General features: G+C 36.9%; 1 protein-coding gene across 1 annotated transcript in view; it reads left to right on the top strand.

The window, feature by feature from the left end:
* The window catches only part of DDX10 (DEAD-box helicase 10), a 249,545-nt gene that overhangs the window by 145,777 nt on the left and 87,160 nt on the right, over positions 1-16,608 (top strand). The window contains exon 16 of the mRNA XM_059930405.1: positions 9,682-9,738. Within this exon, the coding sequence (XP_059786388.1) occupies positions 9,682-9,738 (57 nt within the window). The remainder of the gene's footprint in view (positions 1-9,681; positions 9,739-16,608) is intronic.

Genomic DNA, 16,608 nt, shown 5'->3' on the forward strand with positions numbered 1-16,608 from the left:
GTGTCAGCAGCTTGCCATGTTTCTGCTTATAGTCTTCTTAGAGTATGTATCCAACATAAGAACATTTTACCTTTAAATTGTAGCCAGCAGTAAAAGGAATATGGAGAATTTACATAAAATCAAGCCCCCCCCACCCCGCCACCTGCTTCCCCTTTCTTATCTTCCCTTTCACTCCTTTTCCCAATGTGTGGAAGTTACTACTGTATCCAGGTTGTAGAATATTTTTTCTGAAAAATTTAGGAACTTAATTTCAAATTGACTGTTGTATATTTATTACACAGTGTTTGTGTGCTAGGCTCTGCCTTAGGCAGTGAAGATGGAATATTTAAAATACATGGGTTCCTCTATCCTCAGGAAGATTATTATAGTTAAATCATAGTTAACTATGGGCATTCTGTCACTGCACAGAAGCTTTTTGTGCCCCAATTTTTTTACATTAAAATTTTTGAAATGAATAATCTCTTTACATTTTTCCAAAATCAAGAGGGATAAAAAAGTTAATGTTGAGAAGTCTTGCTTCTGCCCATACCTGTCATTTTTATTCATCCCTCCACCCCAGAGGTAACTTTTTATTAATTATTAATGTATCCTTATAGTTTCTTTATGCAAAGACTAGTAAATAGAAATACATATTCTTGCTTTCTCCCTTTGTCACATGAAAGGTAGTATACTGTAGATTGTTCTATACTATTTCATTTTCACTTATTTTTGAGATTTTATGTAAATCATTTTCTTTCCTTTGTACCATTGTTAAAACATAGCATATGATTTTAAAACTATCACTGTGATTGTCTCACAGCAAGGTTGAACAGAGCAGTTTGGGGCTGACACAATTGTGAGAGAAATCACAAGAGCTTTCCATGCTACTGGTTTTGAACCAGTTCTCTATAACTAAAATAGGTATAAGGTCTTTTTAAAACAAGTCAAAACTTGTTGTTTTATATAAAATAAGTATATACTACACAAGGTGGCCCATGGCATACTTTCTATATTGGAGGTTGAAAATATTATGTAGCCTAAAAAGAACACAAAGAAGTAACCGAAATAGTCTTCTCTCTATTCAACTTTAATGTAAATGCTACCTGGCACAAATATGATTCGTTTCTTGGTATTTTCATCAGTAAAGTTATTATTTAAACACATATAAGTATTTGTGTATTAAATTAGTGAAAATTTCATGTTTGTGAGCACTTAGTATGTTTATTACAATAGCATACATAAGATACAATACAGGTGCTCAAATCAATTATTTACCAAGCTGCAATGGACCGGATTTCTACCTAGAAGGCATATGGAATATCTTTTTCAAATGGCAAGTTTTAACATTTGGCATAATGTTTGGTGGAAAGAGTGTTGTGCTATAACAAGTTGGAATACTTGCATTTGAGTCCTGAGTCTAGCATTACCTAGTCCATTTGGGATCACCAGTCACCAGTTTGGATTGCACTTTCCTATTCTGAAAAATGAGGGAGTGAGAATGGGGGTTCATACCAAGTGATCAGAGAGATCCGCTGGCTCTCTGTGTATAGGTAAGATGTGAGAATAAAATGATCCTTTCCTGTCTGAAAAATGGAATTTTAATTTGTCGTTTTTCCCTGCTGACCAGTCGGGTTCCGTGCTTGATGATAAGGCTTCCTTCTTGTTCACTTATTTTTCCAATGGTTACTAAAATTTTACCTTAAAAAGTAAATATATTCTTTTTTTAAAAAATTTATTTATTATTTATTTATTATCTATCCTTGGCTGTGTTGGGTCTTCGTTTCTGTGCGAGGGCCCTCCCTAGTTGCGGCAAGCGGGGGCCACTCTTCATCGCGATGCGCGGGCCTCTCACCATCGCGGCCTCTCTTGTTGTGGAGCACAGGCTGCAGACGCGCAGGCTCAGCAGTTGTGGCTCACGGGCCCAGTTGCTCCGCGGCATGTGGGATCCTCCCAGACCAGGGCTCGAGCCTGCGTCCCCTGCATTGGCAGGCAGATTCTCAACCACTGTGCCACCAGGGAAGCCCCAATATATTCTTTTTTTTTTTTTTTTAATTTATTTTTATTTATTTATGGCTGTGTTGGGTCTTCGTTTCTGTGCGAGGGCTTTCTCCAGTTGTGGCAAGTGGGGGCCACTCCTCATCGCAGTGCGCGGGCTTCTCACCATCGCGGCCTCTCTTATTGCGGAGCACAGGCTCCAGACGCGCAGGCTCAGTAATTGTGGCTCACGGGCCCAGCTGCTCCGCGGCATGTGGGATCTTCCGGGACCAGGGCTCGAACCCGTGTCCCCTGCATTGGCAGGTGGATTCTTAACCACTGCGCCACCAGGGGAGTCCCCCAATATATTCTTAATCCTGCACAGTTTATTTTATTTTAATTGCATTAGCTGAACACATTATTGGTTTTAAAATCATATTTTTTTTCTTAACACAAAACTGTGAATGAGGAATGTGCCTGAAAGACTTTTACGTATGAAAAGAAAACTCCATAAAATCTGTAACATAATTCTGTATTTGATACATATTATGACACATATTATATTTTTAAAAATATGTATCAATTTTAGAAGCTTTTTTGAGCTTAAAAATCTTTCAGCATGTTTAAAATAATTGTATTTCATGATTATATTTTTGGTTTAAGAGGATAAGCTAGTTAATATATAAGTTATATATAGGTGAATATATATAATCATTAGTCTTAATGACTCTGTTTGAAAGTAGTTGTTTGTTCTTGCTGTTTAAAATTAACAGCCTCACACCATAGCTTCTAATATACACTCAGTCTTTGTATTGTAGGTCTCAGCTATTCATTTATTCCCACCTGTTTTTCCTCCGTGCTGTAACACCTGTCCTTGACTCATTTTTCATCTACCAAGTTCTGAAATCTGTGTAATTTCTACTGTGACTCAAGTAAATATCTTTGTCCTAAAGATTTAGAAACTGAACTATAGAATTTTAACTAGTTTATAGCCAAAAAAAAAAAAGCAAAAGAAAAAATAAAGGCAGTACAGTTTATGACATCACTGGGAGTGGAACTCAGCTGCCCGCTTGCTGGAACTTAGCCACTCGCTCTGGAGACTCAGGAGCCCTTGCATAACTGCTTTGGATCACCCAGTCTGTAGCTTTGTTTCTCTTCATGAGTCTTCATTGTAGTCATTAAGCATCATTTTCTTCTGAGACCATTCTGGTCTTTCTCTTTCCCTGGCAATTTATAAGTAACTATACTTAATTAGGCCTGTTACTGTTTTCTTTGCTAAACCTCTTGAAACTATTTATCAGAAGTAAAATTATAGCAAAAGCTATATTTTTACATATAAAACCATTAGTAAATTACTAAGTTGTAAAGGCGAAAGTGCTGCTTTTGCATGGAAACAGTGTGTTTTCTGGTAATTCAGTCAGAACTGTGAAAGATGGGCCATGGATCATATCATTGAAAGGTTTTTACTTAAATGGAATGAAAATCTGCTCTGTGGTGTATGTCATCATTCTTAGCTCTGAAAGATAGCTTGTGTTTAGTGTGATAATATCTGCTGTAACAGCTGAGAGTGGAGAGAAGCAATTCATTATGAGATTCTCTTTCATTTCTTTGAAATTTGCTTTGAGTGCTTTATCCATTTTGGATTGTATATTTAGGTGACATGTTCATAAAGTGTCTCTGGACTGTTTGCAAAGTTGCTCTGGGTTCTACTTAACTACTAGCATGAATATTAGAACATTAAGAAAGAATTAAAGGGACTTTTTAGAAAATCTGTTTTGTTTTGTTGTTGTTTACACAGAATTGAGTTGGCATGGAACCCAGGTATCTTAAACATAAATTTATTATGATAGTCAAGAAGGAGGGAAGCTGTAATTAGGCATCTTAGGAATAATAATAACAAGTAGCAGTTAGTTAACTGGGCCCTGCACTAAGCATTTTTTATGTGTCGTATTATATGCTAACAATTAACTTCTGATATAAGTGGGTTACCTCATTTTATTAATGATAAAACTAAGACTTATAAGGGTCAAGTAATTTGTCCAAGGCCCCACAGCTTATAAAAGCTTACAAATAGTAGCCCTGGGACTCTTACCAAGGTCTTTGTTTCTCTACACACTGTTTTTAACTATGTAGCTGCTACCTATCTCATACCAATAGCCATTCTCTTACAACAGGATAACTCTGAAGCAATGAATCAAAAGGTAGAGGATGACAGCTGGAGACGAGGATTTTGAAGAAGGAATGACACATAATAGAAATTGTTCATGTTTCCAGAGCAAGGTCATTGGTCTAAAATAAATTTAGAATAAAATAAGCATTGAGGTTAGTAGTTTAGTTTAGGACCACATACTAACATTACCTTTCCCTGAATGTTCATTGCATAGCTATATAGTTACTAGTACCATAATCCATTTTTAAGAAGGTATGGCCATTTAAGCGTCTAAGGCATTGTCAGAGACTGGTCTAGCTCATATGAGCTTATGAAGTTTTACTAATGTCAGAAATGTCATCATGGGGAGACATGTATCCCATACTTAATTCTAAAATTCACTTTATGAATAAAGCTTATTTATGGGGGAGGAAAGGAGATTCTCTTCTTGTACAACCGTCCTACTACCTGTCCCCTTCCTACTACCATCACAACCGGATTTATTATAAAAAAGGAACCAGCCTATTACTATAGAACCTTTGCGTATAATTTAGAGATGTCTACCTGGGAGGTTTCTCTTCTTATTCTCATGAGCTTATAGCATCTTGTGATAGTCAGTCCAACATCTGGGTATTTGGGCCTTTTTTCATATCCAGCATCCAAATGAGATAAATACTCAAGATTATATAGGTCTTATCCACTTTGTGGCAAGTCTTTGACCTGTTTATTATCTCTATTTTTATTGTTAAGTTCTTTGTTTTGTGGATTTTTAAAAAAAAAACACCATATGTTGTTTGAGAGGTGGGGTGGTTGTTAGATTGATGGTAGGTAGCTGGAGAGGTTGAGGAGCAAGGGCAGAGTTTGGTGCTGATGGAATTCAGGGATCTGGCAAGATTAGGTCATAGACTACAAAGATGAGGGGAAGCTTGGCTGTGTCTGTTTTGCCCATCCCTATATACCCAGACCCCACCACGGGACCTGGAACATAGTAGCTCAGCAGATGGTTGAAGGAATTGATTAGTGAATCGGTGTTTCTATGTAAATTTGTTTTTCTCCCTGTCTTCATATCCTTACTGCAGTTGTTACACATTTATATATGGAAGCCCAATTTTTTATGTTGTTCAGATGAAACTCTGTAGAACAGGTAACAGATCAGAGAACCTTGTTGTGTTCTTCGTTCCCAGGAGGGATTTAGGCTTACTGGGATTTTGTTCTTGGAGGACAGGGGGTATCTTCAGGGCCAAAAATCCTTGTAATCATTCTTTGACTCACTTCTGTTGAGCCAATTTTCTTCCCTGAAAAAGAGGTTCCTGTAATACTGAAATGAGGATCGATGTCCCCTCCTTCTTTATGTGACAGCTGGGAACTCCATTCCTTACCAAACTGACACAGTTGCCTGAGGCTCATTCAGATAGGTTGTATGCTTCCACCACCTCCTGAAAAATATTGGTTTCCAAATCTACAGATTTCCAAGCACCATGGAATGAAAATGGTTTAAATACATAGTCCTGACATGTTGAAATTCATATTTCTGGAAGCTAAGGACCTGTAGTGTGTGAGAAGCCAAAAGACATATAGTAACGTCTATAAAGAAGTATTTTGTACCTTGAAATGTAATTTTTCTGTTTTCTTTTGAATTTGATTTTTATTATTGAATTTCATGATCTTATACTTAATCATTTGTAGCATGGCAGAACTAAAGATAAAATTGTGCATTCTTTTTGTTGGCATAAAATACCTTTTGGTACCAATCCTAAAAAATGAAATAGGAAAAGAAAGGATTTAAAGCATTTAAACCACCTAAAATTAAGTGTGTGTGGGGGGGTGATTCGGTTACTGAATCTAATAAAATTCAATTGTATTTTTCCCCTAGTCATTGTAATTCAACCTTTTATTTTTATGTCTTGTCATTTATAGCATCTATGATTCACATACTCTTCTTTTAAGAAAAGAACCCTTTTCCTGCCTTAGCAAAAGAAGAAATTGTACTTTCTTCCCTATATCCGTTTCCCAAATTTTGGATTACCATAATTCTATTTCCTATTCTCCTCTGTTTAAAGACTAATGTTTACTCTTTCCTCTTTTCAGATAGAGTGCTAATATAGCTTTTTAAGATAAGAAAGAGAAGTTTTCTAATTTTCTTTTTGTTTCACCCAATATTGAAAGTTTGTTCTTTTTATTATACTTCATTTTCATGTCCTGGTCATGTTCATTTCATATTTTAAAGGTTTTGAATATCCCTCACCCACCTGAGACTTGTGGCAGAAATCTTAAAAGGAAAAATTATTCTACTTGCATACACATGTGAACTCTGATAGCCAATTTAAATTTTGAAATTCAAAATATTCTTCATTGACTATCATGAGTCAATACTGGTGTTCAATAGTAGTAGAAATTTGTTAATATTTTTTTTCTGCTCTGATTAAAGTGGCTAGATGAAAAGCCCCAAAAGAGAGATTGCATTTACTTGTTTAGAGAGAGTTTGTCTGATGTGAACATATCGAGGTTATTCTTTGGAACTTTGAAATGCCATTTTCAGATGCTCTAGTGTGCTGGGAGAAGGCCAGTTACTGAATAAGTACAACAACAATTTGTGTGACTGTTAAATGTGGTTAATTATGTTTTTTCTGGACAGGAAACAGGCAAAAATTAATTAAATAGTGTACATAAAATGCTATCAGGAAAAAAATGCTCTCAGGATGAAAGACCCATACGGTAACCGACCATTATTAATAATAAAAGGAAATGCAACATTTGGCTGAAACATGTTGTTAAGATAAAAACTATTCATCTAACAAAGCTGCGTAAACTTTCTCATGGAGGAGAGAAGAGGTATAGACGTGTGCTGGAGTTGAGGGAGTTGGGGGTGTTGACTCCATGGACCCAATTTTAGTCTCAGCTCTATCACACTGGCTGTGTGACATAAGGAAGGTTACTTCATCACTCTGATCTTCAATTTTTTCATCTATAAGATGGAAATGATAATACCTCAAAAGTTTTGTTACATAGAATTAAAAATATATGTGAAATGTTTAGCACACTGCTGATTCTTAATAATTCAGTGCTTCTACTGTTAGTAAGAAAATAACAATAGCAATAATGTGCTAATGAACAGATACATATGTATAAAAGTACAGTTTTTTTTTTTTTTAAAGTTTTAATTGATTGATTGATTGATTGCTTGATGGCTATGTTGGGTCTTCGTTTCCGTGCCAGGGCCCTCCCCAGTTGCGGCAAGCGGGGGCCACTCCTCATCGCGGTGCGCGGGCCTCTCACTATCGTGGCCTCTCCTGTTGCGGAGCACAGGCTCCAGACGCGCAGGCTCAGCAGCTGCGGCTCACGGGTCCCATCGCTCCACGGCATGTGGGATCCTCCCAGACCAGGGCGCGAACCCGCGTCCCCTGCATTAGCAGGCAGACTCTTAACCACTGCGCCACCAGGGAAGCCCCTAAAAGTACAGTTTTATCACTCTCTAGTTATTTGACATTTTATGTAGCTGTAGTTTTAAAATTAGTTTAAGCAGTACAACACTCAAAAGTCACTGTGATCTTTGTAGACTAACATAAAATACTGTTCTGCTTAATTTTACTTTCCATACATGAAAACTTTGTGTGGAAAATGAAACTAAATTGTGTATGTATGAAAGAGAGAAGAGAGAGGAAATTACAAATACATTCATCCACAAACTAAAGCCAGCTCTCGAACTAAGCATAATTATGGTCAGTGGTTTAAAATTTTTTTCCTTAATATTATTTTGCTACTTTCATTTATTTTGTAGTCTGCTAATACTCATAGAGAATCAGTAATTGGTGCCAACTTTTGTGAAAAATTTGGGTGCAGATGTTTACAAACTGTCATCCATTAACTTTTTCCCCTCCCACAAATGAGGACACACTGAGATTATTTCACTTTAGTGGCCGAGCAACTCTCATAAGCTCATTAGAGAACCAATTCATGTATAGTGTCTTAATAACTATTGCATTCATTGGCTGCTTGGTAAAATAATAGTAAGTTTATTTTTTTCTGTTATAAGTCACACATGTTAAATTCTCCAAATCCTGACTTTTAATTTTTTTGAGAATGTATCCAAAAAAGACACCAGACTTGGCACACGGAGACCCATGTTTGAGATCGGTCTCTCACTTACTAATCTCTTTGACAATGAAAAGAATGTGTTTGACAACACGTTCTTAGTTTTGATTCCTTCATCTTTCCTTTTCTCCTGACCTTGATCCTGGAACTTCCAAATAATCTTTAGAATGTTTCTCTGTATAATTGCACATTGTTTAAGTTTTACATGCCCTTTTAGTTGTATGTTTTATTTGGAAGTCAAAGTAATCCATTTTCTCCAAAACTAGTGTAGAAAAAGAATAATAATCACAGAAAAGAATAATTTAACATTATGCATTATTTAGGGGTATGACACATGAACAGTTGCCATTTGAATTTGAATTTTCACTTAGAATTTAGCTTTCCTGCTATGCAATCTGAAGCTATAAAAACTGAATCTATAAGTTCTCTGGGCTCCCCTCCTCTTTGCATTAATTAGTACTTAACCCCCTTTGAAACTTTTAACATTTATGTTCTCACTATTAAAAAGAAGTCTATAAACCTAGATAGGGTGTATAGTGTGGATTGTAGCAGTTTCTTGCCCTTCTCAAAGCTGTGAGCAATAGACCAGCCTCAGGTCTGTCTCTAGAGTATGTATTAGAATTGGTTCTTCAATCTGGAGAAAGCTATGTATGAAGCATAGTGATAATGATAGATTGTCCAGACTGAAAAAATTGTTAATTCTCATGTTAGTGGATATTTAATGTAAGAGTGAATCATGGTCACAGTTTCATATTACTTCATGAAAGAATTATTTGCTGTTTATTCACTTTTTACATTGATCTAGTAGTTCATTAAATTTAAAATAGTTAGCTATGAATTCTGGATTGAGACTAGCCTCTATATTGTTTTACCACTTTATTTTTTGAAGAGGAAAGGAGGTGTTTTATTTAAAACAAAAGTTTTTTCAACTTTAGCTTCATTTTGTTGTTTTGAATTTTATTAATATACATATTTATTTTTCTTATTTTGAAAACATTAGTGCTGTATTTTCTGCCTGTTTTATGATCATTGGAAAACTAATGGGGAAATTATAAAACAATTCAGTAAAATAAGGTGCTTATAAGAATAATCTTCCATTGTTTTTGTTTTGAGAAAAATACTGCCACTTTTCTAAGAACCCCAAGGTTGAGGATTTCATATCCTTTATAAATTCTGCTTTTAGAGGAAAAGGAAAATAATCATTACTGCATTTCTTCCTTTTTATTTTAATAGCCAACACTGTGAACCAGTCATATGTCAGACATTGTGCTAATAAGCATTTATGTTATTTTATATAGTTCTTATACCAACTTTATGAAATGTGTGCTCCTGATATCTCCATGTTTAGATGAGAAAATGAGAGGTAGCGAATAAGTTGCCCAAAACTGCACAGCTAGTAAATGGTCGAACTGTAATTTGATTCCAGATCTGTTTGACACATACTTAATGATTATGAAAACTTACTAATTTTCCCCCTCTTCCTGTAGGAGAAAAGACTGAAAGAAAGGGAAGCCAGAAGAGAAGCCAGTAAGAAACAAGCAAAGGTAAGGGTTTATATTTTAATGAGAAGAATGTTTGTAACATTGAATGGAATTTAAATACTTTTCTTTTCCATATGTAATTTATATTTATTTATACATCATGTCATTTGAATTGGATTTAAGTCCGTGTATGTGTATCACTTGCTTTCTCATATTCATTTGTTTCCTCTGTGGTGCAGGGTGAAAAATACATAAGATAATTTGTTTGTTGGGCTTTGCCCTCCTGCCCTCACCATCTTTTTCCATTATGTTTTGTGTGTATTAAGTATAGGAGATGGTTGACTCTGTGGGCCAGGCCTGATAGGATTTTATTCTATGTCATCTTCAGACTAGAGAGACAGCTTGTGTGAACCCAACTTGCTAATAGATAACCCTGAAAGTATTGGTTGCTTCAACTCCTAGAACCTAGGGGAAAGCACTCTGTATCTCCCACCTTCACTGTATTCTGTAAACAGAAATTTTCAGCAAGTGTATATGTACAGTTTCTTTCAAGTATATGTACAATTGTAAACACTGTCATCCATGTGCAGCTAAAATTTTTATCTGGTGTGTTTGACACCAAGGAAGGAAGGTTCAGCTTCTGCATTCTGAGGACATTTAGTAGAAATGATTTCCTAGAACCAGGGCACAGAAATGTATGTCATTTCTCATGCTGTATCTCATTGTGCTATGCCTGACTAGCCATCATTTCTTCTTAGCAGTTAACAAAGATCTGACTCCCTTGAGTAAAGCCGTAATGTTCTTTGTCATTTTTTTCCATGCTGACCATAGCACTTAGAGAGCAAGTCAGAGATGATAACTCATGCTGTAGTTCTGAAGTGGGAAGCAATTAATCTTCAGTGTAAGATGAAAAGACTGCTTATATTCAGTATTAAATATCACTTTGTCTTCAAAGGTGCCCTAAAACGAGAGCTACAGTGTGTGCAGCCTAACTGCTAAATCAGGTGGTGGATTCTGTATTTGCTTTTAAAATGCAGATGTGAACTGTCATGGCATGGAAATGAGATCTCAGGGACTATAGTGGGAAAATTTTAAATTTAAGAAGGAAATCTTAACTTTAATGAAAGCAGTTGATATTTATGAATATTGTATGTTCAGCATAAAAATAAATCATTTTATTTTACTAAGAAGCTCTCATTTCTTTCTGCACATGAAATTATAAAATGAAAGATATCAATACAGTCTGGAGCCAAAAGAAAACCCTGTATTTCCTTTGTGTGTATTTGTGCATATTTGTGTATATTACCAAATCTGGTTTATTTTTTATACTTGTTGATACTGTATGCTTCATCTTTTGTAGTGGTTTAAGCTGTAAGAAAGAAATTGCTCTCACCCTTGAGCGTGCCTCTTGTGCCTCTTCTTTTATTTCCCTATAAGTTGCTGTATGTATTTGGTTCTGATACTGTGCCAGCTGGGAAATGAAAAGCCGTAAAGGCCGTCAGAGTTAGGTTTTGCCACTGGGGTAGACCTCTAAAGTGAACTCCTCAAGCCAAGCCCGTCCCTCCACTCCACACCCCTTCCCCTGTTTGTCATGTGTGTTTTGTTTCCTGATGTCTAAGAAAGGAGGAGGACTTCCTTGTCAAGAGGTTGTCTCATTTCTGTATAAGTGCTAAGGACTGTTCTGGGAACAAAGAAAAGAACAGCTGACATGGCTTTGCTGCTCAGCCAGGAGCTTTCAATAGACAGAGGCGGTGTTTTAGTATTGCTCTGAATAATCGAGCTGCCTCCATTTCACAGCCCTGTGTGAGTGCTCAGAGACAGCAGCCCTCTTTTTTTTTTAATTAATTTTTATTGGAGTATAGTTGCTTTACAATGTTGTGTTAGTTTCTACCGTACAGCAAAATGAATCAGCTATAGATATACACATATTCCCTCTTTTTTGGATTTCCTCTTATAAGAGTGATATTAGCAGAGAGATGAGAGGACAGGTTGTATCCAGGACTCGAATATTCCTCAGCACACCAAGGACTGACAGCAGTGACAGATTCAGGCTGACTCATGGAGGCCAAGGAATTAGCTTGGGCTAACCTTTTTGCACCCAGCTTCTTTTCAAATGAAAGTGACAGAGGATGGAGGCTCTTACAGCTTTTCAGGTGCCCCTTTGGAAACAGACCCAGAAGATGTTGGAGGGACTCTGTAGAGAGGTGATGGGCCAGAGTTCTGTGATAGCTAAGAAGAAATATATGAGATGAATTTTCAGGTTTTCCAATTGTTTGTGTGTGTATGCACGCACAAGCTTTAAATTATGGCTATGTCTTAGTTTTAGAGTAAAAATTGTCTTCTCTTTAATATGTCTAAACATAGTCGTTGTGTGACTTGAGGCTGTTGCCTTCTGAGGCCTTCTGGTCAGCTTCAATCCAGAGCATCCTTCAGTCTCTGAACCTATATCTAAAAGATACCTTAGTGGTGAAAGAAAGTGGTGTGTGCAGACTTACGATAGCACCGGAGGTGTTTTCTTACCCATTTATACCTATTTCAAGAAATCAGTGCATAGAAACTGGAAGTTTGAGAAAGGGAGACTCACAGAACAGTTTTCTACCTTGTTTTGTGCTTCATTTAGCAAACATCATGTTAAAGGAGGAGGAACATAGAAGACACAGAGTATTGCTTTAAAAATTGGAAAAATGTGTTAGAATAAAAGTTGATAGTATTATCTTTATTTCCAAGACAAGAGAAGGTTTAAAGATATTGTGAGTTCTCAATTTTATAAATGATGCTTGGTGGTTATCTCTTCCCAATACACAGTAAGTATTCCTAAGAAAAATTTCTTTGAAGTTGGAGTGCAGTAAAATAAAGTTGGAATGGACCTCTCAGAAAGCTGATGCAACTTTTTTTTGAAAGATGGTTATAAGATCTGCCTAGAATACATTATGTGCAGTGTCAGGAGTTGGAGAGAAATATGAAGTTGAAACTCCTAAGAAAGTTTTCAGGGTACCCAATGTCTAGTGATTTGAGAGAGAGAGGTCTTTGGGTATCAAAACTTTCCTTAGCATTGAAATATTTGAACTGCTAAAGAATATTTGACTTTTACCTTAGCTAATGGGATGTTGTGTGTTCTTATAAGTTAGAAATTTTAAACTGAGATCTGAAAAAGTAGTTGTAGCAATGATGAATAGACCACATTACTTTTTGGATTCAGGGAGGTTACATAATCCTAGAAATACAGCTTTACCTCATTATCCAGCTAGATTTCCTCATGTTACTTTGATGGTCTCAAGTGCTTGTACCAACCTGTGGTGGCTGGAAGGATTTTACAGAAATGTAAAGAAATAAAGTATGTGGTTGGTAAAACTGAACACTGAGTGTGAAGGAGCAAAGAGTAGAAAACAGCTCAGAGGCACTTAAACACCATAAAGTTAAGCGTTGCTTGGACTTTATATTACAGATGATGCTTATAGTTTTTATTTTTTAGGCATGGGGGAAATTATATGAAAATAATTAAAATGATGTATGTTTTGAGGTTGATGTTATGTAGCACTGTAAATTTTAACTTGATTTTCTCTTTCTGTTTTCTTTTATTGCTTTTTAAAATTTTAGTGACTCTGGAGCACTTTATTAATGTACTTCATGAATAGTAGTCTTAGGAGATAGTTTTAGGTAAAGTGGTTTTGGTTAGTTCTTTCATGATAAGAGTAGAAGAAGTTGTATAATTTTAGAACTTGAATATACCTGAGAGATGGTCTGGAGGTGTTTCCTAAAACTGGTTTATAATATCTTTTTCTCTGGCTAACAATAGTTTCATAAAGCAAAGCTAAATTTATTTATTTTGATATTATGTTCTTTCGAAATCTTTTTGAACTTTTCCTGGTCCATGAAATGTAAGAATGGAAATTCCAGCAGTTTTAAATAGTGCATTGAGTAGCCTAGGGGTTCTGCAGAGGTATACCACCCCCCCTCCCCATCCCCCCAGGATACAGGAGGGTTATTTGGGCAGGACTCCAGGCTCCCATTTTGTCTTCAATAAGAGTAGCCCCCTTTTTTTCTCTATGTATACTGAAGCTTCCAGGGAAACTTTTGTTTGAAATAATGGTTCTACTTAAATACATACATCCATTCATACTTGTTATTTTTAAAATACCCAAATAAAGTAAAGCTAAAAGCAAGTAAATGACTTAACATCGTCACTGGCTTCTCTGATGGCAGAACCGCTATGTGTACTCAGGCTCCCTGAATCCTCATTTCCTGTTATTCTTATTGCACCATGCAGTTTCTGTATGTTACTTTTTACCTCTTCTATTTCTATTTTTTTTTCTTTAAGAAACAACCCTGATCTATGGTATATAGGCTAACAACTATTCGTAGAAAATTACTCATAGCAAATACCTTGAGTAAGGAGAGAACGCCACACTAAGACTGGAAAGCAGTCTGTGTCTCGATTGCTGGGTGACCCCTTGTTCTGAGCCAAAATATGTAACAAGAAGTATGTCTTACTACAGGCTTATCTGCTAAAGGATTATCTCTCCTTGTAGAGCTACAAATAGACATTGATAAGTGTTGGTAATGGTCATTCACAACTTTTCTAGGTCTTCAGCCTTTGCATTTATTCCCTTTTGGCAGTGCTTTATTGACTGACACCAAACTAGTATTTTTTAATTTGTGGGGAAATACCTCCTTATTCCATATATTTCATATAAACCTTCTACCCCCCCTCCCACCACCTTTTTTCTTTTTTGGCATTTTATAACATTGAAATATTTAACTGGTCTCTTCCTTTGTTCTTAATATGTTTAGGATTTCAAGGGCTCTAGAGGATTGTCTATTTCAAACCAAACAGCTTTTGATAAAATTAAAAACAAGATAATGGAAACGTAAGTTTGTTTATAGTCCCAATTCCCAGTGAAAGCAAAGGTGCTCCCTGGAAGTAAATTGCTCTCCCATTTGAAGGGTCCGAACTCTTCCAGGGCACCGATTGCTGCACTGATACAGTCACTTATTCAGTGGTGTCCTAAATGAAGTCATTCAGTTTCTCTAAGCAAACTATTCAAATAATACCTTATTTTAGTGCTATAATAAGACCCATTAAGCTGTCCTTCTACTTCTTAAATAAACAACATTGAGTCTTTTAGAAGGGGTGCTTTTTCTGTTTAATATCTACTTGAGTTAGCAATGAAAACCCAAGTAGCTTTTATTGTAATTCTAGTGTTGGTTTGGTTGTGTGGAGATTAATGTAGTGGTTTTTGAATTTTTTCCCCTCTCTTTCTTTCTTTGGTGATAATGAAGAAGGGGATCACTAGGTTCGAACTTTTAACCATCTTGGGTTATTTAAGAGGTACTTCCAGTGTTCACTGTAAGAGAATTGCCCTTTTCTAGTCATGAAGATTTAAAAGTTAACTATGGGAGAAGGAACGGTTCTGGTCATGCATATCATCCAGACGGTGAATACATGCTGTTCTTTTAAGACTCAGTTTATGGGTCTTTTATGAAGATTTTTCCAACCCTCTCAGATATAATATGGACTCCTGCTTTTGTAAGTCTTACTCCAGCCTCCTTTATGAAGCATCTGGTGGTTTATAGCACTTATCTGGACACGTGTCTGTTTTTCCTGCTCAGCTCGAAGTCTCGTTGTTTGTATTCCCTATCACAGTGCTTGGTTCATAATAAGCACTTAGTAAATATTTGAATGAAGGAGGGGGTGAATGAGTGACTTAAAGGGATACAGAGCACAGACTGTAAAATTCTTTATAGTGGTAAAATATATCATCACATTTGCTACTTTAACCGCTTTTCTGTGTACCGTTTGGGAGCGTTGATTACATTCACATTGCTGCGAACAGCTGCCACTGTCATTTCCAGAGCGCTGTCATCATCCTGGGCTGAAATTCTTTGCCCCTTAAACAGCAGCTCTCCATTCCCACCTCTCCCAAGGGTACAAGCTTTTAAAGAGGAAAGTCATATTCCTAATCATTCTTTAACAGGTGAGAAAGTGGAGGCCTTTAATGAATAGGTGATTCTTCCAGTGTCTTACAGTTAATTAATAGCAAAATAGGGCTAGACCCCACCCAGGTCTCTGAGTGATTTGTGTGTGCTTTTTTAAAAAATTATTTATTTATTTATTTATTTATGGATGGCTGCGTTGGGTCTTCGTTTCTGTGCGAGGGCTTTCTCTAGTTGCGGCAAGAAGGGGCCACTCTTCATCGCGGTGGGCGGGCCTCTCACCATCGCGGCCTCTCTTGTTGCGGAGCACAGGCTCCAGACGCGCAGGCTCAGTAATCGTGGCTCACGGGCCTAGTTGCTCCGTGGCATGGGGGATCTTCCCAGACCAGGGCTCGAACCCGTGTCCCCTGCATTGGCACGCGGATTCTCAACCACTGCGCCACCAGGAAAGCCCGAGGTAACTGGTATTATCGCCATTTCCAAGATGAGGAAAGATTATGCAACTTCCCCAAGATCACAGAGCTAAGGATATGGCAAGCCAAACTCAAATCTACTTTACTGAACTCTTTTTTTTTTTTTTTTTAAATATTTATTTATTTATTTTGGCTGCACCGGGTCTTGGTTGTGACACGTGGGATCTCCGTTGCGGTATGTGAACTCTTAGTTGTGGCATGTATGTGGGATCTAGTTCCCTGACCAGGGATCGAGCCTGGGCCCCCTGAATTGGGAGCACGAAGTCTTACCCACTGGACCACGAGGGAAGTCCCTACTTTACTGGACTCTAAAAGAGCCTTGACCCTTAAGCATAAGGCCATACTGTCCCCTCATTTCCAAGGCAGTCAAGAGTATTCACATTTGAGAGCCCTAAAAGCTAAAATAGAAGTTACAAGTAAATACTTTCTTCTCCTGAAATTTCCCTTCTTATCCACAGTTAGTTCCCTGTTATAGTGGTTACTTTAAGAAACAGAACAGATAGTTGCATAACCATTGGCAGATATA

This window comes from Balaenoptera ricei, chromosome 8 (genome assembly GCF_028023285.1).
Source record: "Balaenoptera ricei isolate mBalRic1 chromosome 8, mBalRic1.hap2, whole genome shotgun sequence".
NCBI lineage: Eukaryota > Metazoa > Chordata > Mammalia > Artiodactyla > Balaenopteridae > Balaenoptera > Balaenoptera ricei.